This window comes from Dendropsophus ebraccatus, chromosome 6 (assembly GCF_027789765.1).
Source record: "Dendropsophus ebraccatus isolate aDenEbr1 chromosome 6, aDenEbr1.pat, whole genome shotgun sequence".
NCBI classification, from domain to species: domain Eukaryota; kingdom Metazoa; phylum Chordata; class Amphibia; order Anura; family Hylidae; genus Dendropsophus; species Dendropsophus ebraccatus.
In genome coordinates, this window is record NC_091459.1 from 139325065 (window position 1) to 139347005 (window position 21941).

General features: G+C 45.7%; 1 protein-coding gene, 1 long non-coding RNA gene and 1 pseudogene across 4 annotated transcripts; 1 reads left to right on the plus strand and 2 right to left on the minus strand.

Moving 5' to 3' along the window:
- Nucleotides 1-227: 227 nt before the first annotated feature.
- Nucleotides 228-2854, minus strand: LOC138795303 (zinc finger protein 665-like; annotated as a pseudogene).
- Nucleotides 2855-4292: 1438 nt separating this feature from the next.
- Nucleotides 4293-9371, plus strand: TTC32 (tetratricopeptide repeat domain 32). Of its 3 annotated transcripts, none has more exons than XM_069974080.1 (4): nt 4293-4381; nt 5063-5176; nt 6419-6585; nt 8874-9371. In XM_069974080.1, exons 2-4 carry the CDS (start codon nt 5070-5072, stop codon nt 9011-9013), a joined length of 414 nt encoding a protein of 137 aa, XP_069830181.1. In that variant the 5' UTR covers nt 4293-4381; nt 5063-5069; the 3' UTR covers nt 9014-9371. The 3 variants fall into 3 exon arrangements, with proteins under 3 accessions (XP_069830181.1, XP_069830183.1, XP_069830182.1); XM_069974082.1 differs by having other exon boundaries at nt 6422-6585; XM_069974081.1 differs by lacking the exon at nt 4293-4381 and adding an exon at nt 4387-4433.
- Nucleotides 9372-16351: 6980 nt separating this feature from the next.
- Nucleotides 16352-21676, minus strand: LOC138795120 (uncharacterized). Its single transcript, XR_011363575.1, has 3 exons — nt 21589-21676; nt 17213-17243; nt 16352-16951 (listed from the first exon to the last, which is right to left on the minus strand). It is a non-coding gene; the product is annotated as an uncharacterized lncRNA (long non-coding RNA).
- Nucleotides 21677-21941: the final 265 nt, after the last annotated feature.

Consider the following 21941-nt stretch of genomic DNA (forward strand, 5'->3'; position numbering starts at 1 on the left):
TGACCATGGTCACCCGTTTAGCCGGTGTCCCCGCTCATTTTCCAATGCTGTGGCCGGCCAGGATGGGGAGAGCCTTGAGATTGCCTCACCTGGGGAGGGAACCAGCAAAGGAGAAGGGGCACCAGGGCCGGTGAAGAAGGTGAAAAACAAGAGCACCTCTAAGCTCAGGCGAGAGGAGAAGCGCAGAAGGAGCAGGGACCTTGGAAGTTCCCTGGTGGCAGGAGTAGTCAGTGGTCCTGCTCCTGGCGCTGGCTCAGAGAGAACAGCTGAGGCTCTGGGGATACCGAGTTAGGTGAAGAGGTGAGGAGACTTCGTGAGGAAATGGCCCTCTTGGCTTCTTCCTTAAGTTCCTCCCAATATGAAAGTTTGGATGAGGATGGTGGGAAATGGCAAGATGAAAGACCTAAGGGTGGCAAAGGGAGGAAGGGTCAAGGGAAGTCTGGTGCTTCCTCTAAATCCTCCTCTGGTATTACGGGCCATGTGTCTAAGGACTAACCCCCCTCTGATCGTTCTATCCAATAGGTACCAGACCCTTGGAGAAGGGGGTATGGAGGTGGAGGAGCTTCCAGGGGGCGCCGAGCCTGCTCCTCCAGAGGCAGTTTCCTCAGGAGGTCAGGTGGCCCCAGGGTCTGGAGATGAGGATCCAGGGATGGATTTGTCTACATACTTGAAAAGGATTAAATAAAGTCTAAAGGGTCATCCTCTGATGGGGAGGGGGGTAAGAAGAAAGGGAAAAAGTAAATAAGTAAGGCTGTTTAACTCAATCACCCATGATGGCGGCACTCACCCCATTGACTCTGGCATCCATTAACTGTGGCAGCATTAAGTCGGATACGGCTAGATTTGCAGCCTTTGGTTTTCCTGGTCGTATGTTTTCCTGGCGTGAGCTTATGTCTAGATTTGGGGTGAGGGTGATGGGGCCTGTAGGTAGTGTGATAGACAGGCTAATATTTCACATGGTCATTGCATTATTATTATTTGCTATAAGATATAAGGCAGCCGCACCTGTTGTTCTTCAGTTGATTTGGGAGGTTTTTATCTCTTATTATTTCTGTTAGTGATGATGACAAAGGTAGTAGTACTGATGGTTTCTTTTTTTAATGCTATCTTGTTTTCTGAACATTCTGAACATGAAAATGGTTTTTCCCTTGTGTGAATTTTTTTGATGTTTAGTAAGACTGAATTTCTTTGTAAAACATTTCCCACATTCTGAACCTAAAAATGCATTCTCTCCTGTGTGAATTTTTTGATGTTTAGTAAGACCGGATTTCTTTGTAAAACATTTCCCACATTCTGAACATGAAAAAGGCTTATCCCCTGTGTGAATTGTTTGATGTTTAGTAAGATCTGATTTCTGTTAAAAAAAACAAAACCTTTTCCCACATTCTGAACATGAAAATGGCTTCTCCCTTGTGTGAATTTTTTGATGTTTAGTAAGACTGTATTTCTTTGTAAAACATTTCCCACATTCTGAACATGAAATGGCTTCTCCCCTGTGTGAATTTTTTGATGTTTAGTAAGATTGGATTTCTTTGTAAAACATTTCCACATTCTGAACATAAAAAAGTCTTATCCCTTGTGTGAATTTTTTGATGTTTAGTAAGATCTGATTTCTGTTAAAAAAAAACTTTTCCCACATTCTGAACATGAAAATGGCTTCTCCCCTGTGCGAATTATTTGATGTTTAGAAAGAGTGGATTTCTTTATAAAAGATTTCCCACATTCTGAACATAAAAATGACTTCTCTCCTGAGTGAATTTTTTGATGTTGAGTAAGACTGTATTTTTTGTAAAACATTTCCCACATTCTGAACATGAAAACCACTTCTTCCCTGTGTGAATTTTTATGATGTTTAGTAAGACTGGATATCTTTGTAAAACATTTCCCACATTCTGAACATGAAAATGGCTTATCCCTTGTGTGAACTATTTGATGTTTAGTAAGACTGTATTTCTTTGTAAAACATTTCCCACATCCTGAACATGAAAATGGCTTATCCCTTGTGCAAATTTTTTGATGTTTAGTAAGATCTAATTTCTGTAAAAAAAATATTTTTTTCCCCCACATTCTGAACATGAAAATGGCTTATCCCCTGTGTGAATCTTTTGCTGTTTAGTAAGACTGGAGTTCTTTGTAAAACATTTTCCACATTCTGAACATGAAAAAGGCTTCTCCTCTGTGTGAATTTTTTTATGTTTAGTAAGACTGGATTTCTTTGTAAACCATTTCCCACATTCTGAACATGAAAATGGCTTCTCTACTATGCGAATTATTTGATGGTTAGTAAGACTGGATTTCTTTGTAAAACATTTCCCACATTCTGAACACGAAAATGGCTTCTCTCCTGTGTGATTTTTTTTTATGTTTAGTAAGACTGGATTTCTTTGTAAAACATTTCCCACATTCTGAACATGAAAAAGGCTTATCCCTTGTGTGAATTTTTTGATGTTTAGTAAGATCTGATTTCTGTAAAAAAAAAAACTTTTCCCACATTCTGAACATGAAAATGGTTTCTCCCCTGTGCGAATTATTTAATGTTTAGTAAGACTGAATTTTGTTGCAAAACATTTCCCACATTCTGAACATAAAAATGGCTTATCCCTTGTGCAAATTTTTTGATGTTTACTAAGATCTGATTTCTGTAAAAAAAAACAAAAAAACTTTTCCCACATTCTGAACATGAAAATGGCTTCTCCCCTGTGCGAATTATTTGATGTTTAATACGACTGGATTTCTTTGTAAAACATTTCCCACATTCTGAACATGAAAATGGCTTCTACCGTGTGCAAATTATTTGATGTTTAGTAAGACTTGATTTCTTTGTAAAACATTTCCCACATTCTGAACATTTTAATGAAATTAAAAAACAGCAGGTTAGGCGGGGGGGGGGGGGGAAATAATAAACCAAGTATTCTTACCGTCCTGGTGCCTCTGTAGCGCCGCGCCCGGGTCCAATTGCCAGCCGCCGGACACCTGCAGCTCTTCCAGCAGCAATGTCACGTACCCGAGTGATGGGTTGCCCAATCAGTCAGGACACTGCTGCAGTCACTGACTGGCTGAGCCGGCCATCACTCAGTCAGGCCACGACGATGCAGCTGGAAGAGACATGATCAGCCGAAAATGACATCCAACGTCCATCAGAGTCACCCAGGAGCAGTGCTATGGAGGCACAGGGAGGGGCGAGTATGCTTTGATTATTATTATTACGTGGAGGCCGAGAGGTCAGACCTCCACCAGTAATAAAGTGTTGGCACATACTGGTGACATCTCCAGGGCAGGCTATCAATACCTGATGGATGAGGTGTCCACATCCGCCACCTCCACCAATCAGTGACCAGGATCAGAAACCCCCACCCCTTCCAGGAACTCCACATAAACCCCAGCCAGTCCTATGTGGATTAAGCAGAAGGAAGCGTGTGAACCAGGTCCTATCCTCCTCCATCATGTCTGACCTCACACAGGGCTGGTCTGGATGAATGGGGAAAAGAGTCAAAGCTGCAAAGATGAGCAACTCCATAATAATGCCTACAGATTTAGAATGGGATGTCCTAAAAGCTCCAGAGGGTCGTGTCTTTAGTCTTCCAGTACTTATCAGCTGCTGTATGTCCTGCAGGAAGTGGTGTATTCTTTCCATACTGGAGAGCACGAGAGGTTTCTATGGGGATTTGCCACTGCTCTGGACAGTTCCTTCCTGACATGGACAGAGGTGGCAGCAGAGAGAACTGTGTCAGACTGGAGAGAATACACCACTTCCTGCAGGACATACAGCAGCTGATAAGTACTAGACTAGAGTTTTTTTTTTTTTTTATAGAAATAAACTACAAATCTCATATTTCCAGAAAAGGAAATATTTTCACAATAAAACATCTAATAGCAGCAAGTTTCCACAGGGACAAAACAAAACAATAACTTTTCCCCCTGTATGCCGCCATTGTTTTTGTTATGTTACATGTTTGGTAGAGCTGGCAGATTACAGAGTGTTCCTGTGACAGTATATACAGGATCAGCAACACCACAGCTTGTGAGGACACAGTCTGTACTACAGGGGGCAGCTCAAGTTCACAGTCAGCCCAGAAGAGAACTGCCTCTCTAGCGCCCCCTGGAGGTTGGTACACTGTATGTCTGTATCTGACACCACCACTGAGCGGCTTCGTCAGGGATTTTCATACTTTCCTGTGATTGCGGGCGCCCCCTGCTGTCCGATCACTGTAACGCGCGGCGGTTCTACCACAGTGACGTCATCGTCCGGCGTCTTTGGCGGAGACGATCATTGGACACCTCGACCACGCCCCCTTTTACTTCATCTGCCATTCATTGATCGCGAGCTCTCTGGCTGGGTCACATGACTCGGCGGGTTCCCGGATGTGCTGTGCGCCTGGAGGTCTGTACCACTGTATACCGGGGTGCAGGGGGGGCTCGGGTGCTGCATAGTGGTGAGCGGCGGGGGTTACCGGGTGAGGGATACAGATATAGTCTTATATACGGGTCAGTGTCTGTGGGAGGCGGATACACATAGGCTTCTCCTGTGTTGTAGAACCACAAGTCCCAGCTGGGATATAATGCTGCACTGTATATGTATATAAGGGGGGCTCGGTTATATCGCTGTCATGTGATAGGAACTTTATAGTGAGGGTCAGTCTGACACAGTGCTCTCTGCTGCCACCTCTGTCCATGTCAGGAACTGTCCAGAGAAGAGAGGATTTCTATGGGGATTTGCTGCTGCTCTGGACAGTTCCTGACATGGACAAAGGTGGCAGCAGAGAGCACTGTGCATACACCACTTCCTGCAGGACATACAGCAGCTGATAAGTACTGGAAGACTGGATAGAAGTGAATTACAAACCTGTATAATTTTCTGTAACCAGTTGATTTGAAAGAAAAGGAGTACCTCTTTAAGGCTGCATTCACACCTGCATTGACTACTCCTGTGCTGCGGCAAATATGATGAATCCCATTAAAGTCGATGGGTTCTGTTGGGAGTGCAGGGGATCTTCCAGTTTATTATCTGGGAACGATTGCAGCTCTTATTATATGACTCCGAATTCTCTTCCTCGTCCTCCAGTTGTAGGATGGAGAGCCGCCTGCTGCACGCCGCCAATGCTGAGCTGGAGAAGCGCCACCTAGAGGCAGCTGAGGAGCTTTACGGGAAGATTATAGAGAGGTGTGCGCGGGACAGGTGAGAGAGTCCCTGCTAGAACGGGAGACATGGCTGCAGTAGTCGTACGACTCCCAGTAACGCAGGGATAGGGAACCTTCCGCCCTCCAGTTGATGCAAAACTACAACTCCCATCATGCCTGGACAGCCAAAGCTTTAGCTTTGGCTGTCCAGGCATGATGGGAGTTGTAGTTTTGAGGCAGCTGGAGAGCCAAGGTTCCCTACACCTGCAGTAACAGGTTGTACGAGAGCAAAGAAAAATGAAACGGCGCCCCCTCCTGTTAGTTGTCTGTGTCAGGTATTGCAGCTAAATCCCTTATTCACTTTAGTACTATATTAAATGAAATGATTCAGACTGAGCTTCAGTATCTGACACTTGACTACTACCAAGAGGGGCGCCGTTTGCAGGAAATCATGGAGATCATACTGTTTTTTTTTATTTTTTGCAGTTTTATATGAAAGGTGAAAACCTATTAAAAGGGATAGTTCACCAAAAAAATGTATTTCTTTCCAATCAGCTGGCGTCAGAAGTGCCAGAGATTTGTAATTTACTTTTATTAAATTCTTCAGTCTTCCAGTTCTTATCAGCTGCTGTATGCGCTGCAGGAAGTGGTGTATTCTTTCCAATCTGACACAGTGCTCTCTGCTGCCACCTCTGTCCATGTCAGGAATTGTCCAGAGCAGTAGCAAATCCTGTTCTGGACAGAGGTGGCAGCAGAGAGCACTGTGTCAGACTGGACAGAATACACCACTTCCTGCATGACATACAGCAGCTGATAAGTACTTGAAGACTGGAGATTTTTAAATAGAAGTAAATTACAAATCTGCATAACATATATATATATATATATATATATGTAGTATATTCCTATTTATGCAGTCCATATATATATTTATATATAATATATGAATGCAGGGGTCACCTGAGGACCCCATAGCGGTCCCTCTTCTCTGTAAACCCCAGGAGGCCTTGCAGTGTGTTATCTGTGAGAATTTGCTGTGTATTTTCCCTCTTTCCTCTTCGGTTACACATTTACCCTGTATGTGCAGTCATGTAAGGCCGGCGTCCCCGGAGCGTCTCCCCTGCTGGTGTGATGCGCTGCACATATTTCAGGCTGTCATAAATCTGTCTGCTCCTGTACTCATCTTCTCTCCCTCCACAATCCAGTGAACATGAAAGCTCTGCGATTCGTCACGTTCCCCACAGGGCCGTATATCTGTATCTGTCGCCATAAGATAACCGCGTGTCCTTGTGTCCTGCAGCAGATGCAGCACTGAAGAGCTCTCCATCGCCTACAATAACCGCGGGCAGATTAAATATTTCCGCGTTGATTTCTATGAGGCGATGGACGACTACACGGAAGCCATACGAGTAAACCCCAAATTTGAGGTCCCGTATTACAATAGGGGTTTGATCCTGTATCGGCTGGGTGAGTGCTGCCATCCTTTATGCAGATTATGGAAATGTTTTTTAGGGAAGCTTAAAGGGGAACATGATACAGGACACATGTTTACATTTTACACTGAGCCTGCTGCCAAGGCAGGCGGTATACAGAATTGCTGGAAGTCCCATAGACTTGTATTGCAAGTGTACTGCAAAGCAAGTCTATGGGGCTTCCAGGATTTCCATTTCATATTAGTTTGCTTAAGCAGTAATGCAGAGAGTTGTCTGTCCTGCCACCGAGACAAAATTATGATTTCCCCTTTTAGAGAATGGGTCACCTGCTTATGGGTCAGAGCTTAAAGTGTAACTGTCATTTAAATGTCATTGTTTCAGAAATGAATTCAGAAGAAGCAGGATTTATGTGTTCATTATGCTCTATGGAGGGTTGAGGGGGGATGAGGGAGCAAGGAGAGGAGAAAAGGCGCCCCTGCAAAACACTACAACCTGCAATCTTCTCTCACCAATTTCCCAGACCCGCACTGACCTTTCTGACCTGTGAATCCAGTGTTTTATGTGGGCAGACAGTCTCCTAACTGAACAGCTGCTTGTCTCCTCTTCCTGCTCACTCATCCCCCTCAGCCCCTTCCCCCTCCATAGGATATAATGGACACAGCAGAAATCCGTCTTCACTTTGCTCCTCTGTAGACTGCTTTGCCTGATAATGAACAGATAAGAAGTGAGGGGGGGGGGGGCTGGGAAACAGCTTTTTGATTACAGAAAAAGGATGTTTTACCTAATAAAACCTATTACAGAGTTTCTTAAAATCGCTTGTACTATTGATTTCTGAAGAAATATTTTAAATGACAGCTACAATTTAAAGTGAATCTGTCACCCCTGGGTGCTGGCTGAGCTGGTGGCACTGCTGCATAGAGATCAATAAAAGCATTCAGAACTTACCTTTTGTTATCTGTGGCTGTTTATTTCCCTTAAATATACAACTTTATGTGGGCCCTGAATAGTGTCAAGGAGGCGGGGCCTACTGTTTTCTGGAGCCTGGCACGGCTACACCTCACTGTACCGTATGCCCACCCTTTGCATAATCTGTGAGGCACACAGGTGTAATGATGCTAGGGCCCAGGTAATAATAGGCCCCACCCCCTTGACACTTTTACAAATAAAAGCACTTTTTTATGAGAATAAAAACTGACAGACAACAAAGGTGTGTTCTGAGTGCTTTTATTCATATCTGTGCAGCGGAGCACGCAGCTTGGTAGGTAGTCAGAGGGGGGGACAGATTCACTTTAAAGTATCACCGTTATATAGAAAGCTTTTGAAATATCATAGAGATGTGTCAAGTGTTTTAATTGGTCGTAGTCTGGATGCTTTATCCCCTACTGATCGATAGAACCAGTGGGAAGAAGCGCTCAGATAAGAGCCTCTCTTCCTGTCTCTCTCCTGCAGGCGATGAGTTCTATAGAAAGTCTATGAAGCCCATCTTATTTAGTGAAAGGGAGAAGCACTCAGCTTAGCACTTCTTCCCACTCATTGTATCGATTGGTAGTGGTCTCTGCACCCAGACCCTGACCGATCAAAACTTTTCACGTCTTTTAATAAATCAGATGCTAAAGATTGCACCGTGTCTCACTCCTGAAACCTGCGGCGATCAGAAGATATAGGGGGGTGAACATGTGACTAATTTACATCATAGACTACAATGCAACAAATGGGTGGGATTTGATGACAGCCGGATAGTGAAGTGCACTGCCGCATATCCTAATCACTGTGGGTCTCAGTAGGTAGTTATATATCTTTTTCTTTCAAATCAGCTGTTTTCAGAAAGTAATACAAATTTGTAATTTACTTCTATTTAAAAATCTTAAGTCTTTCAGTACTTATCAGCAGCTGTATGCTCTGCAGAAAGTTTTTTTTTTCCCCCCTTAGTCTGACACAGTGCTCTCTGCTGCCACCTCTGTACATGTCAGGAACTGTCCAGAGCAGTAGCAAATCCTCATAGAAAACCTCTTGTGCTCTGCACAGTTCCTGACATGGACAGAGGCGGCAGCAGAGAGCACAGTGTCAGATTGGAGAGAATACACCACTTCCTGCAGGACATACAGCAGCTGATAAGTACTGGAAGACTGGAGATTTTTAAATAGAAGTAAATTACAAATCCATATAACTTTCTGAAACCAGTTCATTTAAAAAAAATTTTTTGGCCAGAGTTCCCCTTTAACTTTTGACATGACACTTGATCTGTCCTTTAGCTCTGCTACATCTCTCTGTGTATATGTATCCAGTAAATGACGCCCAGCTTACGTAGTGTTTGTGCCCCAGGATTCTTTGATGATGCAGTTAAGGATTTCCAGAAAGTTCTACAGCTGAACCCCAAGTTTGAAGATGCGGAAATCAGCTTAAAGCAAAGTATTATGGACAAGGAAGAGAAGAGGAGGACTACAGAACCAAGAGTGGACTGAAGGCCCGGACGCTGCTGTGTAGCCGATCCCTGCACTATTACCTCAATCGCTGGGAACACTCGCTGTTATCAGCCATCAATATGAAATCAGTAGGACTTTTATACTGTACCAGTATCAATATCCATAAGGCTGGACACATCTCGGCTTCTAAGCTTAGTAAAAATTGCAGAAAAATAATATATATATATTTTTTTTACAAAGTAATATATTTTTAATTCATGTTTAATTCCTGTAATAGATCTGACTGTTCTTCTCTACCAGTACCGATCCTTAGGAACAATGGTGGAATGTAGAGAATTAATATCATCACATATCACACGTCTGTATTCCAATATATACTGCTATATATACCGTCTCTGAATGTTTTTATTCTGGTTGTTGTGGTGAGTGTACCCCCTGTCCCCTAAACATACCTGCAGGGATATAAGTAGTTATACTGCCCCCCTTAAAGCACATATGTTTTCAGGATAAGCTGTGTGGGTACACAAGGAATATATTTCTGTCAATTACTTATTCTTTTACCATTTTTCCTTCTAAAAGCTTCATATGTTATTTTCAGTTGTCCCTAAGCTAGTGGGTGTAGAATAGCTGCTATGATGGTTCCTGTATGCTGCACTCACAGAGAAGAGGGGATCCTGCTTTCATGTATCTCAATAACACGCACCCTAAGAACTAGCAGGCTGGAGGACAATTTACATCAGTGATCAGCAGTCTAAGCTGTGTACATTGGGGTGACAAATAACACTTACTAGAGCTTTCAGCTATTTTTCTCTGCTTCAGTCTCCAACCACTGTCCCCCTCCCTCCTGTGCTTCTGTCTCCAGCCACCGTCCCCCTCCCTCCTGTGCCTCTGTCTCCAGCCACTGTCCCCCTCCCTCCTGTGCCTCTGTCTCCAGCCACTGTCTCCCTCCCTCCTGTGCCTCTGTCTCCAGCCACCGTCCCCCTCCCTCCTGTGCCTCTGTCTCCAGCCACTGTCTCCCTCCCTCCTGTGCCTCTGTCTCCAGCCACTGTCTCCCTCCCTCCTGTGCCTCTGTCTCCAGCCACTGTCTCCCTCCCTCCTGTGCCTCTGTCTCCAGCCACTGTCTCCCTCCCTCCTGTGCCTCTGACTCCAGCCACCGTCCCCCTCCCTCCTGTGCCTCTGTCTCCAGCCACTGTCTCCCTCCCTCCTGTGCCTCTGTCTCCAACCACCGTCCCCCTCCCTCCTGTGCCTCTGTCTCCCTCCCTCCTGTGCCTCTGTCTCCAGCCACTGTCTCCCTCCCTCCTGTGCCTCTGTCTCCAGCCACTGTCTCCCTCCTGTGCCTCTGTCTCCAGCCACCGTCCCCCTCCCTCCTGTGCCTCTGTCTCCAGCCACCGTCTCCCTCCCTCCTGTGCCTCTGTCTCCAGCCACCGTCTCCCTCCCTCCTGTGCCTCTGTCTCCAGCCACTGTCCCCCTCCCTCCTGTGCCTCTGTCTCCAGCCACTGTCCCCCTCCCTCCTGTGCCTCTGTCTCCAGCCACTGTCTCCCTCCTTCCTGTGCCTCTGTCTCCAGCCACCGTCTCCCTCCCTCCTGTGCCTCTGTCTCCAGCCACCGTCTCCCTCCCTCCTGTGCCTCTGTCTCCAGCCTCCGTCCCCCTCCCTCCTGTGCCTCTGTCTCCAGCCACCGTCTCCCTCCCTCCTGTGCCTCTGTCTCCAGCCACTGTCTCCCTCCCTCCTGTGCCTCTGTCTCCAGCCACTGTCTCCCTCCCTCCTGTGCCTCTGTCTCCAGCCACTGTCTCCCTCCCTCCTGTGCCTCTGTCTCCAGCCTCCGTCCCCCTCCCTCCTGTGCCTCTGTCTCCAGCCTCCGTCCCCCTCCCTCCTGTGCCTCTGTCTCCAGCCTCCGTCCCCCTCCCTCCTGTGCCTCTGTCTCCAGCCTCCGTCCCCCTCCCTCCTGTGCCTCTGTCTCCAGCCTCCGTCCCCCTCCCTGCTGTTCCTCTGTGGTGCTGCAATCGATTGAATGCCACCAGGTTATGGTACTATGGGTGATTGTGTCAGCTCAGCCAAAGGTGGTATAGTCGTGACGCCAGTGCTTGGCCAGCACACAGGTGTGATGTTGGTACCTGCTTTGTATTGTGGCTGGCTGTGTTCCCCAATGGTCGGTAATCAGTCAGCCATTGGGTGTATATCCCCTATTACGCTGGCAGATATGCGGCTGTCTGCTAATAGTTTTTCAGCATGTCCGAATGGCCCAATCAACTGATGGACGAAACAACCTGACTGATAGTAGCCCCATGTAATAGATCTTCTGCAGATCCCTGTGCAAATCCCTGGATCAACCAATAAGGAGACATTCACACGTTCTATTCACGGTCTACTATTACAGACAATGTGTTATGGAATGGACTTCAGAACTCCAAACATTATCATTCAAGATAATGCCGGGAGCTCCAAAATGGTTTAACTCTTTACACTACTGTACTGACACAGCCGCGCAGGAATGATGATGCCGGGAATTCTGATGTCTATGCATCCATACCTACCAAAGAGCTCGGCAGCATCTTTCTTTCAGTACAGTAGTTCAGAAGCTTTGTCCCTAGCTGACCAGGTAGTGCAAGGGGGTTTTCTTGTGTTTTGTAGGCGTTCTACAAATATGTTCATGCTAGTTAAAGGGGTTGTTCACCAATTTTTTTTTTTCTTTCAAATCAGCTGGTGCTAGAAAATTATATATTATTCTATTAAAAAATTTTCAGTCTTCCAGTACGCATCAGCTGCTTTATGTCCTGCAGGAAGAGGTGTATTCTTTCCAGTCTGACACAGTGCTCTCTGCTGCCACTTCTGTACAAGACAGGAACTGTCCAGAGCAGGAAAGGTTTTCTATGGAGATTTCCTGCTCTGGACAGTTCCTGACATGGACAGAGGTGGCAGCAGAGAGCATTGTGTCAGACTGGAGAGAATACACCACTTCCTGCACCACATACAGCAGCTGATAAGTATTGAAAGATTTTTTTATTTTTTGTTTAACTTCACTCAAACTGAGGACAAGAGAGGTTCTTTTTAGTCCTTATTTTATTTTTCCTGGCCAGTCAGTTGTAATTGGATTAGGGAGATCTTTATTGTCGATGTCCCGGAGAAAGAGAAAGAGGACGTCTAATGTGAGCGCAGAACTATTAAGTAATATGTACTTAGACAGAGATCCAGACTTGTGGAACGTGAGAACTTCCCCTTTATAACTGCGGATTGTCTGTGACAGTATTATTAGGTCCTGAAATCCCTCCATATGAATAACATCTGACTCCGGGCTCTGTCAGCCGCTAGCAGTTGTTGTAGGTCCAGCCCTTGGGTCATCCGTGTCAGTACTTCAGGTTCACACTTTGTTAGAACATGTTTCTTGAGTGAATTAGTGTCGGTGGATAATCTGCACTTTCCAGCATGTAATCCTCGGTTTTACACCCTCTTACATAACACCTTGACTTCTTCTGACCATAGTAAAAGGGATTGTCCACTGTTAATCATCTCAAGCCGCCCGCCTAATGGCTGGATCACACTCCATGACTGCAAGCTTGCCAAGAGTCCAGCTAGTTTTGTGAGCTAGTGTTGGCCGTGATGGTTCTCGGTGACGCCCTTGGGCATTGTGCAGCCATGACCTTGAATAGGAACAAGTGCACATTAGTAGAGATATTTGGCTATTGACTCTCCCTTTACTGTCATTCTTGTAGGACCAAATGTGCAGCTACAAGGTCACCTTCTCCATCATGCCGAATGACATGGTGCCTGATCCCCAGGGTGAGGTAATATTACATGCCACATACACAACATGGCCAGCTGAACACCTGGGGCATTGACAATACGCGGCCTGTCAATAATTGGCTGATCAGGTAAAGCAGTTACAAGATCAATATGTAAATGAGGTGGTTTGGTGCACTGGGGGCGGAACTACAGCCCTCAGTGCACCAATCAGGCTGACGCCCCGCCCCCTTCTTATAAATGTTTATCGCTGTAGAGCCACTTCAGTATTCATGAGGATGGGTGGGCCGCCGAGGCAGATTGGTTGAGTGTCTAGCCCTCCCTCCCCATGTACATTCAGCAATCTTGGGCATCTGTGACCCTGTCGCCAGGCCTACCAATTGGCCACTTTAGGTAGGTACTACCCACAGCGTACCGGGAACACCACACAAGATGTTTGAGTCTTCTTGCCACTTTTAACTCTTAAAGGAAGCTATGTCACTATTCTTCTCTCCCCAGGAGCTGGAACATAAGGTTGCCATGGATATGTCCCATGTAAGGTGAGTTCTGCACACCAGCCTCCTTAATTAATAGGGCTCAAGTCTGGAACTTCCCTGGCCTAGGACGTATCCATAGCAACCTGATCTTTTAGTGTCCGCGCTTACTACACAGAGATCTGGGGAGAAAAGAGTAATGACAGGTCCTTTTTAATGAAGTTTGTCGCCCTAAAAATCCACCATCATCGTGTCATACAGTAAAAGGGACTCTGCAGACCAGTAATATGAAATCCCTGATCATTTTGGGCATAGGAGTCTGGTGGGTGGTCTCTATCAATGATTGACGTCCCTATCACATAAAAAGCCATCAGTCAGACATTTTGCCCGCCCCCTGGACTCTTGTTAGATAGGTCCTATTATCCTGCTGCTAGAATCCTCAATGATCACCTATGATCTGTAGGAAAACCGGGCAGCAGACCTGACTAGTCAAACAACAATGCCCAAAACATATTTAGACTTAAAGGGGTTATCCAGCGCTACAAAAACATGGCAACATTTCCCCCTCTCTTATCTCCAGTTCAGGTGTGGTTTGCAGTTAAGCTCCATTTACTTCAATGTAACTGAGTTCCAAACCCCATCCAATCTGGAGACAAGAGAGATGGAAAAGTGGCCATGTTTTTGTAGCGCTGGATAACCCCTTTAAGCCTTTGCCTGGTTACATTGAGGTCACGGCAGATTACGTGGCATCAGCCGGTCCACATCACGTCTAGTCCCATGATCCAGGCGGGCTTGGCACCTCACACGTTCCGAACATTACACACTGAGCGACCATTAGGAAGAAAAGCGTAACCACATTAAGAAAACAAACACGCGAGTGTCTATTGTGCTCCAGATCCATTGTCCAGGCGTATAGTGCTTCAGCCTGACACATAGATTGTAAGCAGCAGGGATGACTTCAGTGTGTGGATCGGAGGTGCTGGCATGGCTGCGAGCTTATTAAACACAATGTTTAAGCTGTTCCTGATATGTTTCTAGCATTGCGTCATACATCAGATATCCCCGAGCGGAGCCATTTTGGCATTGTCCGCTAACAATCCCGTTCAAGACTGAAAACATAATCTGCGGGAGGATCCAAGGGCAGAACTTAGTGACACAATCAATAAAACGTTCACAGATAATTGTGTCAAAAGAGAAACGAAGCAGCCGCCGCCAATGTCATCTCCGCCATATTGGGTGTCAGCCACTAACTTAGTCCGGATTTGCTGAGGATTTTTCTATCTCCCCCCCCCCCCCCCCCCTCTTTGTTTCGTGTAGATTAGAAACACATTGGCTTTACTGAATCGTCACCAAAAATGCTCTCAACAGCGAAAGTGTGTGGGGGCCATGGAAGGCAGCTCCTCATTGAAGTGAAATCCCCGTCGCTGGCAATTCGAGTGCAAGGTCTGGATTTCTGGATCATCACAATTATCCTCTTAGAGAGTCCCTTCAGGAAGGAACCTTATAAAGTGCGTCTCTTCTTATTCTTTTTTTTTTTTTTTTTTTGCCATTTCGACTACATCAGTATCTGCTACGTGTGACCCCGTAGCTGTTGTCCTACCACAACTCCCCAACAGCTATTTCCACAAACTGGACAATGTCTGGGCTGTTTGTATGGACACTCTCATATTGCTCACTGCCATGGATCCTACCATCAATTCTCATTAGTAACTAGAGAAGAGTGCCATAGCCTATATCCAAGTTTTCCAGGACTCCACAGAGCGACATCCAACTTCTTCAGCCACCAGTAATCAAATGCCGCACGATCATCTCTGTTAGTAACCAAAATGCATGGCCAGGTTTAGTGGGTAGATATGTAATACCAAGATTCCTAACATCTATCCTCACAATGCAGCAGCAGAAAGGGTCAAGGTTGAGGGCAAAACAGTCAGATCACTAACCAAGAACCCAGCCGAGCGTTCTAGAGCATAATTGGGTCACATTCAATAGTCAGTGTCATAGGTAATAGAGTATAGTTGGGTCACTATCCAAGATCAGGGCCATTGGCACTAGAGAATAGTTGTCTAACTTGTCAAGCTAGCCAAGATCAAGCCCATGGGTACTAGAGCATAGTTTGATCAATACAAAAGATTAAGTCCATGGACGCTAGAGCATAGATGGGTCATAGGCCAAGGCCATAGTTACTGGAGAATAGTTGGGTTATTAGCCAAGATCATGTTTATGGACACTAGATCACAGTTGGGTTACAAGCCAAGGTTAAAGCGACTCTGTACCCACAATCTGACCCTCCCAAACCGCTTGTACTGTCGGATAGCTGCTTTTAATCCAAGATCTGTCCTGGGGTCTGTTCCCCAGGTTATGAGTTATTGTCCTAAAAAACAACTTTTAAACTGGCAGCCCTGTGTCAAATTGGCATGGCCTAGAGTGTGTATGCCCTAGGATTGTGACACCCCTCCGTCCCTCCTCCCCACCATTAGGAATGCCCCTAGAACTATTTCTCCTATTCATCTGTCTGAACACTGCACATGGGCTGGATCATTAAGGCACCTGTGCAGTGTTCAGACAGGTGATGAATAGGAAAAATCCTGCCTGGGGGTGTTCCTAATGATGTGGAGGGCGGAGAGGAGGGATGTTGGGGTGTCGCAATCCTAGGGCGCACACACTCTAGGCCATGCCAATTTCACACAGGGCTGCAAGTTTAAAAGTTGTTTTTTAGGACAATAATTGCATCACCTGCTGAACGGACCCCAGGACAGATCTTGGATTAAAAGCGGCTAACTCTATTGGCCCTGAAGCCCAGCTGAATTACTAGCCAAGATCTCATCTATAGGCAGTTGAGCATAGCTGGATTAGTAGCTAAAATCAAGTTTATGGGCTTTAGAGCATAGAGTCAATAGGCACGATGAGGATTGTTGATGCTTCAACCTTGCTGAGTCAATTGCCTAGATAAAGTCCATGGATGCGAGACCATAGATGAGTCCTTAGACAAGGTCACAGGTAGTAGAGTATAGTAGGACTACAGCTATGATCATGTCCATGGCTGCTAAAGCAAGAAAGTCAATTAGGTGTAGTCCCTGGTGTCCATTGTAGTGTGGTGCAAGATAGTAAGCAGAGTGTCCAGAGCACTTAAACAGGTTAACACTTAAACAAGTTTACTGGAGGGTTTCTTAAAGGAACAGTCAATGCATTTTCTTTTACACAGATCTACTGGGAGGATAGCCAGCGGTTCCCTTTAAGAATACGGTTAGAGCGGTTTAGGAGTTTAACACTTGTAGAAAAGTGATACCTGGCTTGTATCAGTCTTTATGTAAGGTTTTAGGTAGGAGGCTTGAAGTTAGGCTAGGGGGCTACAGGATAGGACCTGTCTAATCAGTGCACAACTCTGTCGGGGTGACCCTTAAATTGTTGGCTAGGTTGCGTGAGTTGTACATAAGAGAATAACCTGTACTCACAGCAATGAGAAACCGCCTAATGCTGGAAGAGATCATGCAGTGCCAGGTCCAGGAATACGGGCCCCGGAGTTGTTGTACAACTGGGTGGAGCTAATCCCTCGAGATAACCCAAGTGGACCAAGCAGTAGCCAGCGATACATGTCAGCTATACACATATATAGCTCCTATAAAGTAGTCCTTGGTCAGCTGAAAGGACTTAGTACACTGGAACTTGAACAGAACAATTCTCCTCCAAGTAGACAAGTTGGCTCCTCTTCCTCTCTTTAGCGGTAGTTGCCCCGGTAGGCATTTAGCAGGCCAGAGCTTAGGTTAGGTGCTTGTAAAAAGAAACAGATTGCAGCATAATCACTTAGCACTTACAGAGTTACAAAATACACAGAACAAATTAACCCCTTCTAGTACTTTCAATGCATTAGCTTTCAAGGAATATTCCATTCAGTGACATCTTGTGGCCAAAAAGTAACACTGCACCTTCCATACAGGAGTATAAGGGAACCCACCGGAATAAACAATGGCAGAAACAATGGCATATTAGGTTCTGGGACACTACAGGTTTAAGAAAAATGTTTCCACTCACTGACTACAAGCAGGTATCTTGACCCTTGTCCCTAGGGGAAAATAAAAGGAAAATATGCATTATAAAATGTATTAATAACATTTCTTAAAGGGCTTGTCCAGAATTAGACATGGCCGCTTTCCTCAAGTTATGTGTTATATCTCACCCCATCCTGTTTACAGGTGTTGTTCTATTTGTGGAATAAAGCAGGATAGCTCCTTTAAATAACTTTGCACTATACAATGATTAGGCCTTATTTTCATAATTTGCAGTAGCTTCCTATATGAACAACCTCCTGTGAGTTATGGATTGATGCAAACACTCATGCGGCTGGAGAAACAGAGGGCTGCGCTGCTGCTGTAGAACGGAAACAGAAGTGTAGAACACGACCTACTGTAAAACACCAGCGGTTTACTGTGCTACAACAAGGACAAATATGGCCACTAGGTGGCAGCAGAGCACAATACATTAACTGAAATAATATTGGGGGGGAAAAAGTTTAAAAACAAAACCCAGAACCATTAGTTTATTATGTTTCTTCTTGACAAGCTGGAGAGAGGCATGTTCTCTGCCACTTACACAATGACCAGCAAGACCAGAACATAACATGATGTCGCTGCTAAACCTGGTTATGTTACCAGCGACAGTTAATGGGGAAAAGACCAAAAGCAATAATAACAAGTGGGCAAAGTTATATAGATTTTAAATATCCGACATCAGCTTCAGGGGTCAGAGACAGTCCTTAAAGGGGCTCTCCAAGATTTTTTCCAAAAATAGCGCCACACCTGTCCTAAGGTTGTGCGTGGTATTGCAACTTGTCTCCATTAAACTGAAGGGAAACCAGGAAGCAATACCACAGGTTAACTGAGGACAAGAATGTCTTTCTAATCCCGGATAATCACTTTAAATCAGTCCATACGGGGATGTATTAGAGGTGACTATAGATATTGAGGATGAGGAGGTAAGGTTCCTTGTTTTCAGCAGAGAGGGGAATACGCATGTTGTTAACCCTTCCCTAAAATGTACCTCATAGCAGGGCAAAGTTCATGTGACCAATAGACACCTATATAGCATCTATTAAAGGGGTACTGACATTTTTTTTTTTTAATCAGCTGGTGTCACAAAGTTATATAGCTTTGTCAATTACTTCTATTTAAAAATCGACAGTCTTCCAGCTGCTGTATGCCCTGCAGGAAGTGGTGTGATCTTTTCAGTCTTACACAGTGCTCCCTCCTGCCACCTTTGTCCATGTCAGAAACTGTCCAGAGCAGCAGCAAATCATCATAAATAACCTCCCTTGGTCCTGACATGGACAGAGGTGGCAGCAGAGAGCACTGTGTCCAACTGATTAGAATACACAACTTCCTGCAGGACATACAGCAGCTGATAAGTACTGGAAGACTAGAGATTTTTTTTTTTAAAATAGAAGTAAATTATAAATCTGTATAACTTTCTGATACTAACTGATTTGAAAACATTTTTTTTCTCTGGAGTACCCCTTTGAATTTATAGGCGCAGTACCAAGCACTGCCACAACTGCATATTGTGCTGTGCCTGGGTAAACAGATCTATTGCCTATGCTAAGTGAATCAATAATAAGTAAAAAAAAAAACAAAAAAAAAACACTTTAGGTTGGCAATAGATGTTAGCTGCTGGGTTAGGCCCCCTTCACACGTCCGGAAAAACCACCCGGATCCATCTCCCAGACCCCCGGACCGGAGCAACTCCCTTGCCAAATCGGGCCTCAGCGACAGACACCCCCCCCCCCCCCCCAGCCCCCGGGACCTTTACCGCCGAAGCCCCCCCCCAACCGGAGCAGCGCCGATGACGATTGCCAAATGCAGCCCCCCCGGGAGGAGCAGCGCCGCCGGACGGGTGAGCTTCACCAACCCAAACCCCCCCCAACTAAAACTCCCACCATGTCCTACAGGTCATGATGGAAGTTATACTTCTGAAGCCTGTGGCAATCCAGGTTGCAGAAATACATCTCCCATCATGTCCTGCTGTCAGCCGGAGCCGCTCGCTTCACTGTGTGAACTGACAGGGCTTTCTGCGGCCGGAAGTTACTGAACATGTCAGTTTTTTCCGGCTCCGCATAGGATCCGGGCCGGAGCGCATGCGATGTGTGTACGCTCCGGCCGGGATCACATTACAAATTAGGCTATGTTACACACCGCAAAACTACGGCCGTAGTTTTACGTAGTGTGAACATAGTCTAAGTGTGAGGCCGTGCTGATCAGTCAGTATAAGTGTGAGGCCGTGCTGATCAGTCAGTATAATTGTGAGGCCGTGCTGATCAGTCAGTATAAGTGTGAGGCCGTGCTGATCAGTCAGTATAAGTGTGAGGCCGTGCTGATCAGTCAGTATAAGTGTGAGGCCGTGCTGATCAGTCAGTATAAGTGTGAGGCCGTGCTGATCAGTCAGTATAAGTGTGAGGCCGTGCTGATCAGTCAGTATTAGTGTGAGGCTGTGCTGATCAGTCAGTATAAGTGTGAGGCCGTGCTGATCAGTCAGTATAAGTGTGAGGCCGTGCTGATCAGTCAGTATAAGTGTGAGGCCGTGCTGATCAGTCAGTATAAGTGTGAGGCCGTGCTGATCAGTCAGTATTAGTGTGAGGCTGTGCTGATCAGTCAGTATAAGTGTGAGGCCGTGCTGATCAGTCAGTATAATTGTGAGGCCGTGCTGATCAGTCAGTATAAGTGTGAGGCCGTGCTGATCAGTCAGTATAAGTGTGAGGCCGTGCTGATCAGTCAGTATAATTGTGAGGCCGTGCTGATCAGTCAGTATAAGTGTGAGGCCGTGCTGATCAGTCAGTATTAGTGTGAGGCCGTGCTGATCAGTCAGTATTAGTGTGAGGCCGTGCTGATCAGTCAGTATAATTGTGAGGCCGTGCTGATCAGTCAGGCGCACTGGGAGTATCTGAAATATTGGCAGAAAAACGCCTTCAGTCTATTTTGAAGATTTCTTAATTACCGTCCTATCATTCCAGGAAAAGTTTAATAAAGTGGAGATAAAGTTCTTTTTAGTTCTGGCAATGTGCGGCCTCCCTGTCAGTAAGAGCCTATGGATGGAGGATTTGTTACCGGTCCCCTGAGGCTGCTATTGGGTAAAGCTGACATTTTTCTGATCAAGAAACTAACAGAAATATCCACTTTCTATCCTTTAGGCTATGTTCACACAACGTATCAGACCGGACGTTCCATGACCCCGGCCATAGTTGTACATAGTGTGAACATAGCCTAAGGGTGCGTTCACACCTACAGGATCTGCAGCAGATTTGATGCTGTGTTCAGTTATTTAAATGAAATCTGCTGCAGAAAATCAGCTGCAGATCCTGTAGGTGTGAACGCACCATAAAGATGTATTTATATAGGGCGATAAGGGGATCCAACCACCACTGATCCACAGGATGGGGATAACAAGCTGATCAGTGGGGGACTGACCCACCTCCATCCACAGGATAGGGGACAACAAAACCAAAACCAGGAGTGGATTGAAAGGCTATGTTCACACACTGCTGAAATTGAGTGGATGGCCGTCATTTAATGGCAAATAACATAGCCTTAGTAATTTTTTCTCTTAAAAATCAACCATTTCCTGTTAAACTTTTGTAAAATTCTTTTCTCTACGAACAAACAAAAAAGAATAAGCAGCTTTGAAAATTGTCTTGTTCAATCTCGTATAATTTATTTTTTGTCAACAGCCCCATTGCATTCAAAAGAAAGATGGCTGACCTCAGGGAGATCAACCAAAACACTGCGGAGACACCATCACATGTTTCTCAATGTCAGTGAATCTAGGATATTGCCCCCTGGGAAATCAAATATGCAAAAATACTGCAGAGCCACCATCACGGTGACACCGGTACAGGTAGCAGGTTGGAGGACATAGGGCATGTTTACGGCCTGTAACCATGGAGACACATAGGTCTGCAATAGAGCTGTATGCAAAAATACTGCGGAGACATCATCACGTGTTTCTCACTGTAAGTGACCTAGCCAGACCTTCTACCAAAAAGGAACAACCAAACAAGGAAAACCACCCAAAGCCAAGGAAACCACCCAAACAGCTGTCTGAGGATGGATACCTTGCTTTGGTGGTTTCCTTGACTGGAGACCCCTCCCCCCCCCCCCCTTGGCTTGGTTGTTCCTTCTCGGTAGAACGTTTGACTACCTCACTAACGCTGATACACACAGGATGGTGTCTCTGAAGTATTTTTGCATACAGCTCCATTGCAGGCCTATGCGTCTCCATGGATACAGGCAGGACCGGATTAAGGTTGGTGGAGGCCCTGGGCAACAATTTTGTTGGGGGCCCCCCCCATTTTCTTCCCCCACAAATAAACCATACAATGATCTATACAGGTGGCTGATTAGTGTAGGGGACTTAGCACCTACCCCACTCCTGGCTGTATGGCTCAGCATCCTCCTCTGTTCTGCATATGATGGTCCCTAGAAGCTGCAGTCCAGAGGAAGATGCCAGGCTCTAGAGATAGGATGGGGGAGGGGTGAGCATCGCGGTGTGTTCCCACTTAATTTAATGCGAGAACACAGCACTTTAGCACTTTCTGTGCTCTCTTGCCCACTGTGTTAGCCACCACAGCTAGCATATGCAGTTGTGAATCGCAGGCAGAACCTGGACTTGCAAGTCTAGGTCCCATCTTCAGTTCCCAACCATATAAACTACCTGAAGCAGTAAAGAGCAGAAAGTACTTAAAGGCTGTGTATAATCTATAGCGGATATGCTACAT

Excerpts from the sequence above, each read along its gene's own strand:
- TTC32 (XM_069974080.1), top strand. The coding sequence starts at position 5,070 with ATGGAGAGCCGCCTGCTGCACGCCGCCAATGCTGAGCTGGAGAAGCGC. Across the intron at positions 5,177-6,418 it reads GAGAGGTGTGCGCGGGACAG|CAGATGCAGCACTGAAGAGC; the intron begins GTGAGAGAGTCC and ends TGTGTCCTGCAG. Across the intron at positions 6,586-8,873 it reads TTTGATCCTGTATCGGCTGG|GATTCTTTGATGATGCAGTT; the intron begins GTGAGTGCTGCC and ends TTTGTGCCCCAG.